This window comes from Ictidomys tridecemlineatus, chromosome 4 (genome assembly GCF_052094955.1).
Source record: "Ictidomys tridecemlineatus isolate mIctTri1 chromosome 4, mIctTri1.hap1, whole genome shotgun sequence".
Lineage (NCBI taxonomy): Eukaryota > Metazoa > Chordata > Mammalia > Rodentia > Sciuridae > Ictidomys > Ictidomys tridecemlineatus.
Genome location: NC_135480.1, coordinates 177,029,191 through 177,049,020, shown reverse-complemented (window position 1 = coordinate 177,049,020; position 19,830 = coordinate 177,029,191). Strand labels below are relative to the sequence as shown.

General features: G+C 44.5%; 1 protein-coding gene and 1 long non-coding RNA gene across 4 annotated transcripts in view; one reads left to right on the top strand and one right to left on the bottom strand.

Annotated features, from left to right (window-relative positions):
- Nucleotides 1-19,830, top strand: part of LOC144377313 (uncharacterized) — a 57,400-nt gene that overhangs the window by 16,055 nt on the left and 21,515 nt on the right. The gene's annotated exons all lie outside the window — the stretch shown is intronic.
- Nucleotides 4,404-19,830, bottom strand: part of Ccdc180 (coiled-coil domain containing 180) — a 62,942-nt gene continuing 47,515 nt past the window's right edge. The window contains exons 32-38 of one of the 3 annotated variants that reach the window (XM_040286070.2): nt 19,095-19,236; nt 11,034-11,194; nt 10,321-10,458; nt 9,677-9,788; nt 6,758-6,863; nt 5,555-5,690; nt 4,404-4,575 (exon numbers count right to left, since the gene is read on the bottom strand). In XM_040286070.2, the coding sequence (XP_040142004.2) occupies nt 4,444-4,575; nt 5,555-5,690; nt 6,758-6,863; nt 9,677-9,788; nt 10,321-10,458; nt 11,034-11,194; nt 19,095-19,236 (927 nt within the window). In that variant the 3' untranslated portion in view covers nt 4,404-4,443. Of the gene's footprint in view, nt 4,576-5,554; nt 5,691-6,757; nt 6,864-9,676; nt 9,789-10,320; nt 10,459-11,033; nt 11,195-19,094; nt 19,237-19,830 lie in introns of those variants that run through there. The other 2 variants (XR_005734021.2, XM_078047846.1) reach the window with 2 other exon arrangements.

Sequence of the window (19,830 nt, the reverse complement as noted above, 5' to 3'; positions counted from 1 at the left end):
TGAGATTACATCTTACTCTAGTCAGAATGGCAATTATAAAGAATACAAGTAACAATAAATGTTGGTGAAGATGCGGCAAGAAAGGTACTCTCATACATTGTTGGTGGGGCTGCAAATTAGTGCAAACGCTCTGAAAAACAGTATGGAGCTATGGAACAAAACTATGTGCCCTTCAACAGATGAATAGATAAAGAAAATGTGGTTGTATATATACACAACATAATATTTCTCAGCCTTAAAGAAGAATGAAATAATGGCCTTTACCGATAAATGGATGGAGCTGAAGAATATCATGCTATGTGAAATAAGCCAGTCCCCCAAAACCAAAGACTGAATGTTCTCTCAGATATGTGGATGCTAACCCAAAACAAGGGAGGGTGAGGAGAGGAAGAATAGAAATCCATTGCATTAGACAAAGGGGAATGAAGGGGAGGGAAGGGGTAGGGAATAGGAAGGATAGTAGAATTAATTGAACATAACTTTCCTGGCCTTGTCTTTGAATGCATGACCAGGGTAATTTCATGTATAACCATGAGAAAAAGATCCTCAATAGAATAAGTTATAATCTATGTATATATATAATTTGCCAAAATACATTCTATTGTCATGTATAACTACAAGCAAAGAAGAAGAAGAAGAAGGAGGAGGAGGAGGAGGAGGAGGAGGAGGAGGAAGGGGAGGAGGAGGAGGAATCATCCGCCACATCAAGCAAGTAACCTATACCATCTAGGTTTGTCTAAGTGTTCTCTATGATGGTCACACAATGATGGAATCACCTAACACATTCCTTAGAACAGTCCCCATTGTCATGTGACACAAGACTGATGGGTAACCATATCTAGTACTAACCTAAGCCTAAGTTGGCCACTAGGGAATCCTGGGTAAGACTGGTCCTTTCTCTGGGATACAGTGGCAGAGGCAGATGTGGAGATGATTCTGAGATTGGTGCTGGTGCCTGGCCAACATCAAGTCCTCTTCTATTGGGAAAAGCTCCTCAGATTTTTGCAGGGGAACTACTACTTCCTCACCCTCTGTCCTAGGGCTTAAGTGAGACCTACATCACTTCCTGGCTCCAGGGGTGAACTTGTGACCCAGGATCCAGCAGGTGTGGAGTGTGGAGCCGGCTACATGAGATCAACCTTGTCTGTGGATCTTTTCGGTATTGAGCTTCTAGGTGTGGTGAGACAGGAACTCACTTCTCTTCTTGATGCAGAAACAAAGCCCCTTGTGTGTGACTGGCCATGGACTCTAGGCCTGGATGTTACTAGTGGTGACCCCCAGCACCTGCCTGAGTTAGAGAGACTTCTGCACCCAGGTGCACCTGGGGCATCTCACCCAATACCGCTTCCTTGTTGATGGAGCCCAACACCAATCCTCACCAAGCACACACTCATGCGGTTTCACATCCAGCCCTTCACTATACATTTGGAAAACCGAATTCCAGAAAGAGCCAGGGACTTTCCTCCACCATTGGAGATGCGCAGAGTCCAGGCAATAAGAGAAGGCTCTGCTTCATAGGCCAGTGCTCGACCCTCTCCCATGAGGAAAGAAGGAGGTTGGAAGCAACTCTGCTAATAGGGCTGTGGCATCCAGTCTCCTAGCAACATTCCTGGGGGCCCAGAGCATGGGAAAGAGGGAACCTATGGTCCCTTAAGGTCCTCAGACACTCTTGAGAAGATAGCACTGGGGTCCTGCAGTGTATTGCTCTGGACTGCTGTAAGTAGGATGAGTCCACCTCAACAACGTGGATGGGGCTGCAGGCGAGAGAGCCCGTTTCCTCCTGTTAAGTTGGTATGGTGGGAGTGGGCAAGGCCAAGTGTTTCATATGCCCAGAAAGTGTCTGTTCACCCCAGTTCTCCATCATTGGCCAACCGTGTTCTCAGATCCTGGGAAAATGCTTTTCCCTCCTTGGAGGTCCTTCAGAGAAGAGGCCTGGGAGTTTGGATGGATGAAGATTTGCTACAGGGAAGAAGATGCCAGAGCATTGGATCTTGAGTCTTGGGTTCAGGGATAAAAGCTGTCCGTTTTGGATCCTTGAGGTATCCCACTTAGAAGTGGGGGTATCATTGTTCTAGTGGAGGTATGGATGCCTCATGCGTGAATGGGACACATCAGGGGAGTAGGCAAAGAGGGGACAAGGGAGGCTTCCAAGGCCCCTCACACTGCCCTGGGAGTCTTCAGACAGCTCCTTTGTCCCTGAAGCTGAAGGAGCACTGTCTCCCAGTGTTCCTGCCTGGGACTGCAGTGCTCATGCTAACCACCAGAGGGCGTGAAGCATCCTGTGTTATTGGTGCCCCTGGGTTTTTACTGGAGACATACTGGAGCCAGAGAAAGAAGAATCATTGAGGTCATTCTGGATGTTCTCCTGCCTCAGATCCAACCTCCACCTCCTATTATTAAGTATCATCTCCAGAGTCTAAGCTGATCAAAAACAAAGCACAAGGGTGGAGTCTTTCCTTTTATTAATTCAGTAGAAAAAATGCCAAAGCAAAAACAAGGGGGGAGGGAGGGGATGAGGGGGAGTAGGTGAAGGTGAGAGGGGGAGAGGCAGAAAGGAACATAGGGCGTTGCAAGTACAAGGGAACAGCAGCTGTGTGTGTGTGTGTGTGTGTGTGTGTGTGTGTGTGTGTGTGTAATTAAATCTTGGAAGTTGCAGTAGACTGTTTATGTCACCCCCAAGGGTCATACATTGAAATCCTAACCCCCAAGGCGCTGGATTAAGAGCTGGGTGGGGCCTGTAGGAGGTAATTAAGTTATGATATAGAGCCCTCGTGAATCACAACCTTTTTAAAGGGACTCCAGAGAGCTCTGTTCTCTTTCTGCTACCTGAAGACTCAGGGAGAAGTTGGCAGTCTGCAACCCAGAAGAGGGACCTCATCAGAACCAGTCCATGTCAGCACCTTGACCTAGCAGCCCAAGCTCACCAAGACAGGAGTGGGATCCCATCACTTTTTGCCATGTTGTATCTGTCAGAAGTGAGCCACAAACATCTTAGTGGTTACACATGGAGGTACACCAGGAGGCGGGAGCATTATAAGCTGTTGTGGAAATTGCCCGCCATGCAGGCTGGGATGAGCCATATGGTCTGATTGGACAGTATGTGAATTTTCTTTCCTTTCTATCCCCTCATGTCACAGAATGGAAAGTGATGCCCAGAGGGGAAGTAGCCTCAAGTATTACACTGGCAGAACCCAGGCGGGTTTTGAGTTGGATTGCTCACTGTGCACCACCCATTCTTATAATTTTTCCATTTGTAAGTTTGCACATTTGGTTTTATAAGTATTATACATACCTGATGATGTCCCTAGGCAGCAGATGCTCCTATGATCCCCACTGTGCAGGTTAGGAAACTGGGGAGGCTCTGAGAGGCAATGAACCCATAAGAAAAAAGAGGTTTTAAACCCAATTCTGTCTGCTCAGCCCTGGGGCCTCGGGTGCATGCAGATCCTCCCGGTGGTGGTGAAATGGACCCATTAAGGAGATGACACAGGGGAGGAGGGTAAGCAGTCAAAATGTATATACTCCAGAAACTGACCCAGGAGTCTGTCACCTTAAAGTCAGATAAGCCTTTGAGTAGGTCATATTGAAGGAAGGGGCCCACATAATGGAACCTTGAAGTCACCTCACTTCCTTGGTGATAAACTCCAACAGAACTTAGAACACTGGCAACCAGAAACACACAGTCTCGAGACAGATCTCTATGCAGCTGACTCAGGCAGAGACCCTTAAGAGAGAGAGAGATTTTCCTGTTATATTCCATTTTCCAAGACTCTGGCCCCAGGAAAGTCCAGATTGAGAGTCTTTTCCACTGCTGCAGAACATTGGCTCAGGGTTCACTCCTTTGGCAAGAGGTTCCTCAAGGCCACATAGGGCAGCCCAGGACAGGCCCATCCAGGCCACAACTGTGATTTCACCTGGGCACCCCCATACCCTTCCCTCTTACTGCGCTTGGTGGGTTGCAAGGGGCAAGTTGGTTGGTAGGCAGGGGGAGGCAGGGGATGAGGACTGGGCCCTTCCTGCGCAGAAGGAGGTTGTCAGGCCTGGGAGGCCTGTCACGTACAATGGCCCAAGACCACAGTTGGCAGGATGAGAAGGTGAGTGCTGGGTGGAGCACATCTCTCCAGATGTTTATCCTGAGCTCTGAATTCTCATTTCATTTTTTTTTCCTCTGGCTGTAGGCCCATGCAGGTGCCCCTCAAGGCCTGACCTGGGGGGCAGAATTTGGTGTTCTCCAGCAATCCTGGCCGGGCAGGCCCCTGATACCTTATGCCCTGGCTGCTAGTTCCTGTCTTTGCAGAGCTCCTTTCAGGAGAAATGAAAAGAAGTGCCAGGCATGCTTTTGGATGTCATTTCCTTCACAGTCTTAGTGTCTATTTTAAGTGACTGACTCCTGTAGCCACGGCCCAGCACAGAATAAAGCTTTATTTGGGGTGGGGGAGGGTGTCAGGTGTAGAGGCTGTGGATGGTTTGCAGGGAGCACTTCCAGCTCTCCTTCCAGCGCTGGGCCTCCTCCACCTGGACGTTGTGGTCATTCTGGATCCTTTTCAGCTCCGCCTCAAACAATGCTAAATATTTCTGGGGAAAAAGCAGCAGGAGTGGCCACATGAGAGAGGATTCTGCACTCCCAGCCCTGGGACAACACTGTCACCTGTGACAAGCAGCTCCTAAAGAGCTCTCATCAGATACGTCCAATTGTCTTCCTGGTTTTACAGATGAGAAGACTGAGGCTGGACTTGGCTGGTGTCACTCAGCTAGGAAGGGGCGGAACATGGACTAGGACACCTGTCTTTCTGGCTCTGGGCCCTGCACCCTACTAAACTCTGACCTGCAAGGGAGCCTCCCTGGAGCACAGGGGTCCTGGCTTCCTCAGGAGGCTGAGCCCTCTGGGTCTCCAGCCCTCGCTGAACTCAGCAGGCACAGCCATTGCTCTGTCTGGGGCTTGCATGGCAGCCGGGCTCTGGGAGCAGCTTCTCATCAGGCCAGCTCCACAGGGGTCTAACAGGCACTGGGTTCAAATCCTGACTCTGCCACTCGGTGGCACAGAAGGGCAAGTGCTTTTAAGGCATCAATGTCCTTTTTAGTGAGATGGGGACACTAACCCTCATGGGTTCCCAGGAGGATTCAGTCAGATGCCTCATGCCAAGAACAGAAGGTAGCCGTGGCTGTGAGTGCTGTTGCTACCATGCCCCACTGCAGATCCACGGTCTCGTGTCACCTCTGTGCCTGTCTGCCATGTTCCCTAGCTGATTCTACTGTCCGTCTGCAGTCTTTCTCACACCCAGTGTGGGTGACAGGTCCTGTGGTGGGGTCCCACAGCACCAGGGCTTACACCTCAGACCACTGCTAGGACTGAGACTAGACATGACCCTCATGTCATGTGCCAAAGGATATTGATGGGTATTGGGATCTGTGGCTCTGGCCTTGCTGATGTGGGTTGTTGACTCCACAGACCAAATGTTGGGGTGTCCTGAGGGTGGGAATTCCCTCCTTTCCAAGGCAGCCAAACTAAGCTGCCCCATGCTCCCTGGGACACAGCTACCCCATCCCATCTCACCAGGTACACAGCATCTCGGGCTTCCACGGCTGCCAGATGGCCCAGGGTGGTCTTAGAGGTGGTTATGGAGGATGTTTTCCGATCAAGAATCTTGGTTTGGATGGTGACTTCGGTGGGTTTGATTCCTGGCCACTTCCTACAAACAAAAGTACTTGGCTTCACCATTCCCAGCCTAGCCGCCACCCCTGTTGCAAGAGTTCAACAACTATCATGGTTTTAAATATCTGAATTAAAAGAAAAAGAAAAGTCTGACTGAGGATTTCACATTGTGCTTCTTTAAGTTCTCTGTTTCAGTTCTGTGTGGTCTTGGGTCCTGTGTGGGGAAGGAATGCTACATCTCCAGTGACTCCCCTTTCTTGGGCCTCAGATTCCTCCTCAGTATGCCAGCCAGGTGGTCGTCTGCGGTTCCTGGCCCACTTATTATGCTGTAAAGGCCACTGCTGAGAACACAGCTCTTTGCTTTCACAGAGACATGTTCTCAGGGCAAAGGGGACGGGCACTTTAACAGCTCATGTCACACACAACAGTCAGCTGGAGTGGTTCATGGTGCCAGCAGCAACCTGGGAATGTCCCTGCCCCTGGGGCAGGCCTCCCTCTGTGGGATACTTTAGTGGCTGTTGAACTCTCAGTATGTGTCATGGGCACTCATGGACAACTTCATCATATTATCGTTGGGGTGTCCAACTGGGGCCCAGGTCCATAAGGTAGACTGGAGTGGGCTGAGAGAGAGAAGAGAGAGAGAGAGAGAGAGAGAGGCAGACTCAAGGCCCCATGTCTGGAAATATGTGTCTTATATGCTGAGCTGTGAGGCAGTCTCTGCCCTATATGAACCTGATTGAAGACCTCACCCTATTTGCTCCCATACCAAGCCTGTGGTGGGAGTCATCATAGTAATGGGACACTCTAAACAGGGACACAATGACTCATCTCCCTGTCTTGTCCTCCAGCAGTTTTTTTCTTGTACCCTGCCTCCGCCATTTTGGTGTCTTTGAACTCCTACCAAACAGTCTCATTTTCTCTTCATGAAGCCACATGAGGTATACTGCCATGCTCATTTCACAGAGGAATGAGGTTCAGAACACAATGCCTTTCCAAGGTTAGCAGGTCTGTCCAAGTTCCCAGCTGGTGCCCCTAATCACTCCGCTGCCCAGCTCCCAGCAGATTCAGCCATTTATGGTGCCACCTGCTGCCCTGGGCTCTCACCTGCTCCCTCGTTCAATCAGGGGCTTCTCACTCTCTTCCTCCAAGGACATCCTGGCCAGTTTCCTCCGGATGAGGATTGATGTTTTCTGCTTGCAGGGCTCAGTCCCTGGCAGGAAAGAGAAGGGTTACTAACCATTGGCTCTCCAACAGCATGAGACCAAGGGGTCTCCTCCCTCGATATTTAGAGATAGTAGGGCTCACTCTCTACTTCCCCACTTGGAGTGACAGGCAGAGCCGCCTAAACAGAGAAACTAAATGCACCAGATATGCAGCTGAGTAGAGTGGCAGTGGCAGGGGTCATTGCAAGAGGAGTCTGGGGAGCTGTTTGGACAGTTTCACCTCCAAATCCCTAAGTTGGATGCTCTGACTGTCCTGCAGCTTCCAAGAGTTCCAAAATATGCTTTGCAATGCCTTCTTTGACTTATGCTAGCTCATATGAGCTCTGAACTAAGCACTACCCCCAGAAAGAACACATTCAAGGTTGTCCATTAAATGTTTGGCTCATTTTGGATGTGCATTCTTTTTTTTTTTTTTTTTTTTTTTTTGGTGGTGCTGGGGATTGAACCCAGGGCCTCATACATGCAAGGCAAGCATTTTACCACTGAGCTAAATCTCCAGCCCCTGGATGTGCATTCTTGACAGGGAGAGAAGGCTGTGTGTATGGAGGTGGGGGTGGGGACGTGGGCAGTGGAGAGAGAGTGTGCTGGCAGGTGGGCACCTCTTTAACCTGCACCTTCATCTGCCATGGTAACAGGTCTATACCTGGCCACCCAAGTCAAAACGCTTAGATAAGAGCAGGCAAGCACCTCCTGGGGGCCTGGTGCAGGGTTTTTGTCCAGCTCTGTGGTACTGTGCAAGGTGCCACTAGGGGGTCTGCTGCCAGCTCATCTGCCTGTTCTCCATGGGGCTTCAACCTCAGTGTCTCTGTGGGTCCTTGCCTTCCCCGGTGAGGCTCACCTTTGATATTGAAAAGTGGCCTGCACCTCAAAAATGCTGTATATATTTTGGCCCAGAAAATGTAAGCCAAGAGTCTGTCACTCCATCAGAGTCCTGCCACTATACAGGAGTTTTCTTTAGAATAATTGCAGCAATGAAAAATTGCAGGTTCAACAGCAGCGGATGAATTAGTCCATGATGATGCTTAGTAAATCACAGTGCGCAGCAACCCAACATGCTGAAGCAGAAAAGCAGGGATTGCCTGGCCAAGGTCCACCTGAAGGGACTCAGTCAGGACATCTCATAGGCCCTCTACCCATCCCCACCCCCATGGAGGAGGGACCTGGAAGGGTGGACAGCAAGGGCAAAGGGCCCTGATTTCTTCACTTGCTTCTTAATTTTTATGGAATTTCTAACTTTACTGAAGAGAACACTTATTGTCTCTGTAATAATTTTTAAAAATAGAAAGTTGGGTGAGGGGTGCAAAGCCTATAATTCCAGTGGCTTTCAAGGCTGAGGCAAGAGGATTGCAAGTTCAAAGCCAGCCCCAGCAACTTAGTGAGGCCCTGAGCAACTCAGTGAGACCCTGTCTCTAAATAAAATTCAGAATAGGGCTGGGGATGGGGCTCAGTGGTCGAGGGCCCCTGGTACCAAAACAAACAAACAAACAAATAAATAAAAAGAAAAAGAATGGATTTAAAAAGTATAGACTATCAATAAATGGATAACATTTGAGTACATGATTGTAATCTTATCATTATAAAAGTAATATGTACATTAAAAAAAGTTTAAACATCGTCACCTAGCGTGGGGACTAAAAGAGACGTTAGGAGCTTCCCACTGCCCCACCCTGCAGAGCCTCAGCAGCAGTACTGTGCCCAGCTCCCAGGCTCTGTCTCTCACTCTCTGTGTCTCTCTTACACAGATTTATTTAAATACCTGAGAGTATGCATGTTGATATCATGTATGTTTTTCAAACATGGACTCATATGCATATCCTGGTCCCTCATTTTATCCCAGAAAGGTCCTCCTGTGGGCCCTGTGGCGTTAGCACGTGCAGACCTACTACCCCACCGTCACAGCCTCGCAGAGAGCGTCACCCACCTCCAATCCCCTATGTATGGACACTAGTGCTGTTTCCAATTGTTTTGCCGTCTGAAGAGCGCTGTGATGAATGTTCTTGAATGTGTGTCTTAGGACAAGGGTGAAATATTTTTGTCAGGAAAATTCCTAGAATTGGAACGCTAGGTCAAAGGCATGCACATGCAAGATTTGGCAGGAAGTGACAAGAGTTCTTTAAGAGATCAGTTATCAACGAATGCTCCTACTAAGGGCCCTGTGGTGCCTCTGCTTCCGACCACCCTCCCTGGGCTGGCTAAGCCTCTGGCAGCCTGTTGGTAAGAAACCTATCTCAGTAATGTCCATGTTTGCATTCTTCATCATCAGCGAGGTGGCACGCCTTTTACTGTCACTGGTCATAGGAAATGCTTCTCTTTGGAAATGCGTGTGTTTGTTTCTTGGCTTCTTTAAAAAATGTGACCTGTGAGAGTTCTTTGTACCACGTGGGTAGTTACCCATTCCCTGACTCATAGGTTGTGAGGACTAGTTTTCCAGTTTGAGGTTTATCTTTCCCTATTTGACACTTTTCTGTTTTGGTTTTGGCATGAGAGAAGGGCCAGCTGCTTTCTTCATGGCTTCTGGTTCTCATACTGTGCTTAGAAAAGGTGTCCCTAACCCCCAAAGTATGAAAATACTCCCTGTTAGGGTTTCATTTTTAACATATATTCTTTGATCCACCTGGCATTTGGCCTTTTTAGTCAAAAGTTTATTTTTAATGAAGACAAAGGAACACACAAAATCAAACCATTCCCTTGATGGAGAAAATTTTCACCTTGGTGGAGCTGGGAAGGCAGCTTTCCCAGTGCCCATCAGCCTAGCCCTCCCTCTCCCCAGGGCTGGAGATGCAAGGTTGGTGCCGCTTACTTGCAACCTGGATGTCATCGATGGTGATCAGTTCGTCCAGCTGCAGCAGGAACTTCTCGGTGAAGGAGGCCAAGCTCATTATGAAAAAGTGGCCACAACTCCTGGTGACTTCCTGGAGGAAACATGGTGAGCGCAGAGCTGCAGGGAGAAGAACTTCCCTCCAAGGCAGCTGAGGAAGGGCTGGCTGGCTCGGCAGGAGGACCTAGGGAGCCTTGGGGATCCTGCTGCTGAGCCAAGCCTAAAGCCACTGTGCCCACTGTGTCTGAGTTAACTGGTGTCTGAGCAAGAAGGCTTCCCTCAAGAGGTGCTTGGGCTTGAGGATAAGAAATGATTCAGAAATGACTGAGACACATGTAGACAATTCACTGAAGAAGAAATAAAACCAGACATGGATCGTGAATCATGAAAAAAAATTACTGTTACTAATTTTATAAATAACTAATTCAGAAACCAAAGAAATGCAAAGTGAAACACCCAGGAATGACATTTCACCTACAAAACCCACCCACTTTCATGCCTGCTCTGGCCCACATGCCAACCAAGGGCCATGCTCTGCACCGGCTGTTGCTGACCATTGGCACCATCTTCCTGGAGGTTGGTGTGGCCCTCAGCCCCTGGACTGGAGAGTCAAGGGCACCACTGACCTCAAGATTATCCTTGTGCTTCTTGATTGCATGGTCCAGCTCTTCCTGTCTTTTTTCTTCTAGTATGTGTAGAGACTCCATTATTTGGTAATGTGCAGGGTGTCCAATATTTGGATTGAGCTTCTGGGCATTCCTATCCTTTGATCAAACAATTCAGAATTCATCAGGGCTTTTGACCCAGACTTGAAGTCAGGACCAAGAAGTCACTGGCCTAGGTCTTCTGTCAATTAAGGCCATAGGAAGACGAATGTGAACTATGATCTGGGTGTATGAGGGGCCATGGGTGGGCAGAGGAGCCAGTGTCAGAGAGGTCAAGATGGGAGCATGAATGAAGCCATGAAGAGAGGGTGCATTGAACATCCCCCAGCAGAGTCAAGGCTTTAGTCCAATACAGTCAGCACCAATCCTGTCCCAGGGCTCCAAGGACAGTGTGGAGAGTCATTGTTGATCTGATCAAGACCATGGTTCCACCAAGCCCAGCAGACTCTCCTCCCTTTACTCCAACACAGAATTTACTGAACACCTTCCATGAAGAAGTTGTTGACTCAATTCTTATTTTTTTCAATGCCTCCTGCCCCTCAGCCCCCATCCAATAATCCCAAACCTAGCTCACCTCCTTTCCTTGGGCTTGACCCTGCCCGTGACCTGCCTCCATTTTGAACTCCCAGCATTCCTGATTCTGGAACAGGACTGGTTGGTCCTAGGATCCTTACCTTCCTTTTATCTAACTGCTCTTTCTGCTCCTCAAATTGTTTCTGGATCTTTTCCACAGAGGTGCAAAACTTTTTCCAGTGCTGCTCCTTGAAGTCCTCTGTCACCAGCCAACACACATGGGGCAGCAGCTCCTCAAATCTCCTCATCTGGACTCGTAATTCTGCAGGAATTGGGAATAGAGGGTCAGGGGAGGGGACACCATAGAACCAAGTGGCTGAGGTGATCTTTTTCTACAAAGGCCCAAAGCAGTTTCCCAAAGGGAAAACCTTGGTCTCCAATGTGGTCCTGCAGTCAAGGTAATACAGAAAATACTAGTAAGACAAGTTCAAAAGGACTCTCCTCTATATTCCTTGGACTTCTCAACCTATTTAAAATGCATTGTCTTTCATCCATCTGACAAGTTCTTATCCATCATGTCTTCAAATGTCTCCTTGACCCCGGGCTCTTCCCTCTCTTTCTATACCTCAAAACAGCCTATGTCAGACCTCCTCTGTCATTCACATCTCTTCACCTCTTCCCCTTTTTCTCATCTCTTTGTCTTTCTGTGTAGCATTCTGGGTATTTTCTTTGGTTCTACCTTCCAGTCACCAATTTTACTTTCAGCTCTATGTAACCTGGCGGCAAAATCATTTACAAGTATAAAATTTCAACTTGAAATTTTTCCTTTTTAAAAGTTCTATTTGATTCACTTTTATATTTACTCAGTTAATAGTCTCTTGCTCTTTGCTCATGTTTACAATTCCCTCTTTTACTTAACTCTAATAACTACATTATTTTATATCCTGTGTTTGATATGTACAATAACTTAAGTCTCTGCTGGCCTCCTGTGTTTCCTGCTCAAGGACCTTGTGTTTGTGTGGGTTTTGTTATTGTTGTTTGTTCATCATGGTGAGCTCTTATTTTGGGAATTTTAGTTGTGGGAATCTCAACCAAGCAAATTCTAGATATAACCAACTCAAGATCATTCTAAGCTCATTTTTTTTTTTTTTTTTGGTACCAGAGATTGAACTCAGGGGCACTCGACCACTGAGCAATATTCCCAGCCCTATTTTTGTATTTTATTTAGAGACAGGGTCTCACTGATTTGCTCAGGGCCTCACTAAGTTGCTGAAGCTGGCTTTGAACATTCGATCCTCCTATCTCAGCCTCCGGAGCCGCTGGGATTATAGATGTGTGCCACTGCACCCAGATTAAGCTCAATTTGATTCTAAGATAAAGTTAAGATCCTTTGAATGATCCACAAAGACAATATTGAAGTCATGTTTAAATAAGCACGAATACAGGTTTAGAAGCCATATAAGGACTGGCACAGTTCTGGATTTCCACAGGTGGTTTTTTGGTTTTGGTTTTTTTTTTTCTTCACCAGTACCAAGGAGTTTTTAAATTTTTTTTTTGTAATTGTAGATGGACAGAATGCCTTTATTTTATTTGATTATTATTATGTGGTGCTGAGGATCAAACCCACTGCCTCACACATGCTAGGAAGCACTCTGCTGCTGAGCTACAGACCCAACCCCAGTACCAAAGATTTTGATAATGCAATCTCTTTCTAGTTGCTAGAAGAAGGGATTGGTTTGTCTCATTCACTGTATTCTGCAGGTGGAGCCCTGTGCAGTTCCAGTTTTACATGGTACTTTCCTCCTTGGGTAGTCTGTGGATTTGTCTCCTGTTCCTAATGCCCTGGAGGTCATGAAAATGCTCAAGTTTTCCTGGGAGTCGTCAAATGCTTTAAGGCAGTGAACAGAATTACTGCTCAATTTATCAAGCAGAGTTCTTATTTCCATTCAATTTTTGGCTTTTGTGTTTCTTACCTTACAACTAGCTCATTTGTGTGTGTCTTACTTTACATTTGTGCATTTGTCCCCCAAATATTTTATCTAGCATTTGACACATTTTCAGTGTAGGATGGGATCTTGGAGAGTTCACTTGGGGAAAGTCTGAGTGGAGAAACAAAATACTGTCTTAGTTTTCAATTCCAGTGATTCTACAAGCACAGTGATAAGGGCTCCCATAGATCACTCCCTATATATGGTAAATCCATGCAAGGGATTAATCCTCAAAAAGTTCTTTCACAGTGGGTGCTGTTACTGTCTCCAGCTTTCAGATAAGGGAACTGAAGCTAAGAGAAGTGAGATCACTTGGCCAAAGTAGCACAGCTAGGAGATGGCAGTGCTGGGTCTCAGTTATCCTCTCTTCCTACCCACACTGCCTCTGGAATGACACAGCAAAGCAAAACAAATGTGGTAGATCTGTACAGTGAAATATCATTAAAAGTGACAAAGGGAAGTATTGATACAATTTACGACATGCGTGAACCTTGGAAATACCACAAAAACTGAAAGAAGCCAGTCACAAAGAAGTTCATGTGGGCCTATTTACATGAAAGTACAGGAAGAGGAACTCCATAGAGACAGAAAATGAACCAGGCGTGGTAGCACATACCTGTAATCCCAGTGATTTAGGAGATTGAGGGTGGAGGATTGCAAGTTCAAGGCCAGCCTCAGCAATTTAATGAAGACCTAAACAACTTAGTAAGACCCTATCTCCAAATAAAAAATAAAAATGGCTGGGGATATAGCACAGTGGTAAAGCACCTCTGGGTTCAATACCCAGCACACCAAATAGGCAAATAAAGAAAGCAAAGGGAAAAAAAGAAAGTGAATTGTTGATGGCTTAGGGACTCAAGAGGGGATGGCCTGATGAGGGTTCTGAGATAGTGATGGTGACAATTGCCAACTCTGTAAGTAAACCAAACACCATTGAATCGTACACTTCATGGATGAATTGTACTGGTAAGGAAATATACCCTAAAGCTGTCAAAAATGAGGGCAGAAGGGAGGAGAATCAAGATGGCGGATTAGAGGAAGGCTGAATTCCTAGTTGTTTCATGGCTTAGGATTCAAGCAGCAGGAGTCCTCCTTCTCAGCAAGGTGGGTAAAAAAAGGATTTCTCTAAAATTCAATATTGGACAGTCAGGATATCTTAGAGACTCAGATATTTGTGTATTAAAGAAGAAAGGCAGGGCTGGGGATGTGGCTCAAGAGGTAGCCCACTCCCCTGGCATGTGTGTGGCCCGGGTTCGAATCTCAGCACCACATACCAACAAAGATGTTGTGTTCACCGAAAACTAAATATATCTATATATATCTATATATATATATAGATATAGATATATTAAAATTCTCTCTGTCTTTAAAAAAAAAAGAAGAAGAAAGGCAACATTGGAGCCCCATTGGTTGAGACAGGCAGCAGTAGCAGCACTGGTTCACTGTGAGAAATAGAAAGTCTAGTGGTTCATTTTAAAAATATGGTATTTAGCTTTAAATGTAAAATTGGGATGTAAGAAAAGCAGCAGTAGGGGAGAACAGAATGGAAAGTTACAAGCAGTTAATGCCAGAGTGTGAAAAATTCACAGTCCCTTGACAAACAGGAAGTGAGAGGGAAGGGGCCAGCCTGTTCAACAGAGATAAACTGCAGCATGGGCCATGATGCACTCACTCCCCCAAAGGGCCTTCCCTTCACTGGAGAACAAAGGGAGATGGGGACAACTAAAGGTATGTTTCTTTAAATGACCCAATAAGAGACGATAAGACCTAGGTGACTTTATAGGAGACAACAAAACCTAAGAAAGACTCCCTTAGTACTCAGCCAATGAGGGATGAGGGACAGGTGGAGGAAGGGACACTGTACTAGGGTATAAAATGTGATTGTAACTGCTCTGAGTGTGCCTACTCACCCAGACACTAATCTTGCAAGATTGTCAGTAAAAAGCCTCACTACTGCAATATCTCATGTCTCTTAGTCCATTCTTTGGGTTTGGTCAGGTGAACTTATTTCTTACATTCACCATAGAGGGAGGAAACATGGAGAGAAATACAACAGAAATATTTTGTTATGGAAAAACTTGAGACCCAAAAGCAACCTGAACTTAGATGATCCAGAAGCTGCACTGTGAACTGGTATTTCAAAAGTGCCCTGTGTTTCTCAGCTGGCCATGGAAAGCTGAGGAGGAGCCATCTTGAGGTGGCCATACTGCAGGTCATAGCAAATACTGCTACACTGTCCCAGCAAGTGCCTACCATGTGGCAAGTACCTACCTTGTACCTAGCAGAACATGAGGAAAACAGGCACAGAGAAGACTGTACCCAGGAGGATTCAAGATGGAAAAACAAATGAGAGCCCAAACATCAGTGAAACTAATTACATAAAAAGAGAAACTACTCAAATTGAAGCCTCAGATGGACCCCAGTATAATAATACTGGCTAATTTCAACACACCTCTCTCACCATTAGATATATCATCCAGACATAAACTTAGTAAGACTCTTTGGACCTGAAAAATATTATAAATTAAGTGGGTTTAACAGACATCTATAGAATATTTCATCCAACAACAGCTGAATACACTTTCTTAGTAGCTCATGGAAACTTCTACAAAATAAACCATATTTTAGGCCACAAAACAACTCTTAACAAATACAAAAAAAAAGATATAATTCCTTGCATCTTATCAAATCGCAATGGAATAAAATTAGAAATCAACAACAAAATCCTATAGAAGCTTTATAAATACATGAGAATTGAACAGTACACATTTGACTAAAGAATATTCAGTAGAAAAAAATCAAGGGAGAAACTAAAAGTTCTTATATTCAAATGAGAATATATGATATGATACAACATACCAGAACTTCTGGGACACTATGAAAGCAGTTCTAAGAGGAAAGTTTATAGCTATTAGTGCCCACATGAGAAAATCAGAAAGATCCCAAATAAACAACCCAATGATGCATCTTGAGACCCTTGAAAAAGAAGAAATCAATTCCAAAACCAGCATAAAGAAGGAAATAATTAAGATCAGAGCCAAATTCAATGAAATGGAGAATTAAGCAATATAAAGGATCAATGAAGAGTTGGTTCTTTGAAAACATAAACAAGATTGATATGCTCTTAGCCAAACCAACTAAAAGAAAGAGAGAAGACCCAAATTAATAAAATTACAAATGAAAAAGGTGAAGTCACAATAGACATCACAGAAATCCAGCAGATCATGAGAGACTATTTTGAAAACTTATACTCCCCAAAATTGTATGCCTTCCAACAAAGAAAAGCCCAGGACCAGATTAATTCTCAGATCAATTCTACCAGCGCTTTAAAGAACTAATGCGAATGCTCCTCCAATTATTCCATGAAATAGAAATGAATGGAACACTACCAAATTCATTCTATGAAGTCAATATCACACTCATATTAAAACCAGACAAGGATACATCAGGGAAAGAAAACTATAGTCCAATATCCCTAATGAGTTTACATACAAAAATATTTAATAAAATATCAGCAAATTGTGTTCAACAACATATTACAAAGATTGTATATCAAGACCAAATTGGCTTTATTCCAGAGATGCAAGGATGGTTTAACATACACAGATCAATAAATGTAATTCATCACATAAATAGAATTAAGGGCAAAAATCACTTAGTCATATTAGCTGTCAAATCAGCAAAACTAGTTAATCATTGTATCAATAGATATAGAGAAGGCATTTGACAAAATTAAACACCCTTTCATGATAAAAACACTGAAGAAACTAGGGATAAAAGAAGCCTGCCTCAACATCATAAAAGCTATATATATATAAAAAATCCAAAGCCAAACTCATAGTAAATGGGGAAAATCTGAAAGCATTTCCTGTAAAATCTAGAACAAGACAAGGATGTTCATCTCACCACTCCTATTTAATATAGTGCTAGAAATTTTAGCTAGAGCCATTAGGCAAGGATAGGAAATAAAAATATAAAATCAAGAAAGGAAGAAGTCTGTAGATGATATGATCCTTAACTTAGAAGATCCAAAAAAAATTCCACCAAAAAATTGCTAGAACTAATAAACAAATTTGGCAGAGTAGCAGGCTACAAAATCAACTTAAAAAAATCAATAGCTTTCCTACCAACAAAAAAATCTGCTGAAGAAGAAATGAGGAAAACAGTTTCATTCACAATAACCTAAAAAAAAAAAAACCAAACAACTACAAAAAAAGAAAAAACTAGAAATAAATCTAAGCAAGGAGGTAAAAGATCTCTGCAATGAAAACTATAGAACATTGAAGAAAGAAATTGAAGAAGGCTTCAGAATATGGAAAGATTTCCCATGTTCATGGATAGGCAGAATTAATATTGTTAAAATGACCATGCTACCAAAGCAATATATAGATTCAATGTAATCACCATCAAAATACCAATGACATTCTTCACAGAACTAGAAAAAACAATCTTAAAATTCATTTGGAAGAATAAAACACCTAAAATAGTCAAAGCAAGTCTAAGCCAAAAATGCAATGCTGGGGGCATCAGAATCCCTGACTTCAAATTATACTACAGTGCTGTAGTCCAAAAACTGCATGATACTGGCATAAAATTGGACACGAAGACCAATGGTAGAATAGAAGACACAGAGACAAACTCATACACTAACAGTCATGTGATCCTTGACAAAGGTGACCTAACCACACTTTGGAGAAAAAAACAACCTTTTAAACAAATGATGCTGGGAAAACTAGTTAACCATATGTAGAGAATGAAACTAGACCCTTATCTCTCACCCTGCATGAAAATCAATTCAAAATGGACCAAAGACCTAGGAATTAGACCCAAAACTATGCAATTCCTAGAAGAAACATAGGGTCAACATTCCAGCATACAGACACAGGCAAGGACTTCCTCAGTAGGGGAAGTAGCTTCCCTAAAGCTTAGGAAATAATTCCAAGAGCTAGTAAATGGGATGGCATCTAATTAAAAAGTTTCTGCACAGCAAAGGAAACTAAAAAATAAAGAGTGAAATTACAGAATGGGAGAAAATCTTTGCTAACTACTCTTCTGATATTTATATCTAGAATTTGTAAAAAAAAAAAAACCTCATAAAAACTTAACATCCAAACCCAAACAACTAATTAATAAATGGGCAAATAAATCAGACACTTCTCAAAAAAAAAAAAAAACAACAACAACATACAAATGGCCAATACACACGTGAAAAAATGTTCAAATCGAAACTACACTGAGAGTTCATTTCATGCCACTCAGAATGACAGTCATAAAGAATACAAATAATAATAATACATCTTAGACAGAATATGGAGAAAAAAGAACACTTTTACACTGTTGATGGAATTGTAAATTAGTACAACCACTATGGAAATCAGTATGGAGGTGCCTCAAAAGACTAGGCATGACCCTATGACCTGCTACACCATTCCTTGATATTTATCCTAAAGAATCAAAGTCATCTTACTACAGTGATACACGCATACCCATGTTAATAGCAGCACATCTCAAAATAGCCAAACTAGGGAACCAGTATAGGTGTCTTTCAGCAGACGAATGAATAAATAAAATGTGGTATAGATACATATGAAATTTTATTCAGACCTAAAGAAAAAGGAAATTATGTCATTTGCAAGAAAATGAATGGAACTAAAGACCTTATGTTAAGCAAAATGATCCAAACTTGAAAGGTCAGGATTGTATGTTTTCTCTCATGTGTGAAAGCTAGAGAGGAAAAAAGGGGAAGAAAGGTGAGGAGTAGTACAAGGATCTTATAGAAATCAAAGGGAAATCAGTACAGGAAAGGTACCCTGGGGTGGGAGAAGGGAGGGAGGGAGGAAATGTTGGGGGGCCATATCGGTCAAATTATATTGTTAATTGTAACAACAAATCACATCAATATGTACAACTATAATGCACCAATAAAAAGTGCAGAAAGAGAAAAAAAATGAAATGTGGAAGGAACAAAGTATTTTTTAGTGGTTAAAAAAAATTACCATCCTTCTATAGAAAAACGATTCTTTTTTTTTTTTTTTTTTTTTTTTAGCGTTGTTTTACCCCAGTTAAATCTGATCATTGTTTCCACCTAATTCTAAGAGGCTGGCTTCCACAGGAGGCTCCTCTTCTGCCTGGTGACCTCCAAGTGAGAGGGGCCAGGGCCAAGGACCAGCCCCCAACCCCAGTATGTTGGTGTCATACCCACGTCCAGCCTGCCCACCCTTCGCCCACACGCACCCATGAGGCAGGAGTTGTGGTACTCATTCGTCTGGCTCTGGTACTCCAGGATCTTCCTGCCGATGCTGTCGGCACACTGGTCGAAGGTTTCATACATGCAGTCAGGTCTGGTGACTGGGTGCCTCTCTTTGCGGTAATATTCCTGCCAGAGAAAGGTGACCATGCGTGGACGAGGACCCTCCCTGTGGGACTCTGGTCCTGGCTCTTCCACCAGTCAGCCCACCCTCATCTCCACATCTCCTAGTTGTGCTTTCCTGCTGCCCCCGTCACTTCCTCTGTATCCCAAAGTGTGACTCGAGGCCATAACTGTCCCTCATTACTTCCTGAGTAAATGGCAAAATCCTGTTTGTCCTTCAAGACCCAAATCAATGGAGTCTCAAGTTGTGACTGAGTTGGGAACTTACTAGAAGCACCCAGCTGGGTCCTGACTGTGGGCCACAGAGAGGGATGAGCCAGAGGCCCTGCCCTTCACCACTCCCTGCCCCGTGGGGGACAGCCAAGATAAAACACAAGCACACTGTGTGGGTTTGTGGGAGCAGGGGCCAGCTCCCAGTGCTTCCCTGGCTCCCTGTGCCCGGCCATGTCCGCTGGACTCCTGCTAGGTGCTAGGCACCTAAGGGACAGAGGCGGGGCATGTTTCTCTTGGCATACCCAGTGCCTGACATGCAGATGATGTCTAAGAAATGTTTGGTGACTAAGTAAATAAATGCCAAATAAATGAAATTTGTCTTCCAGA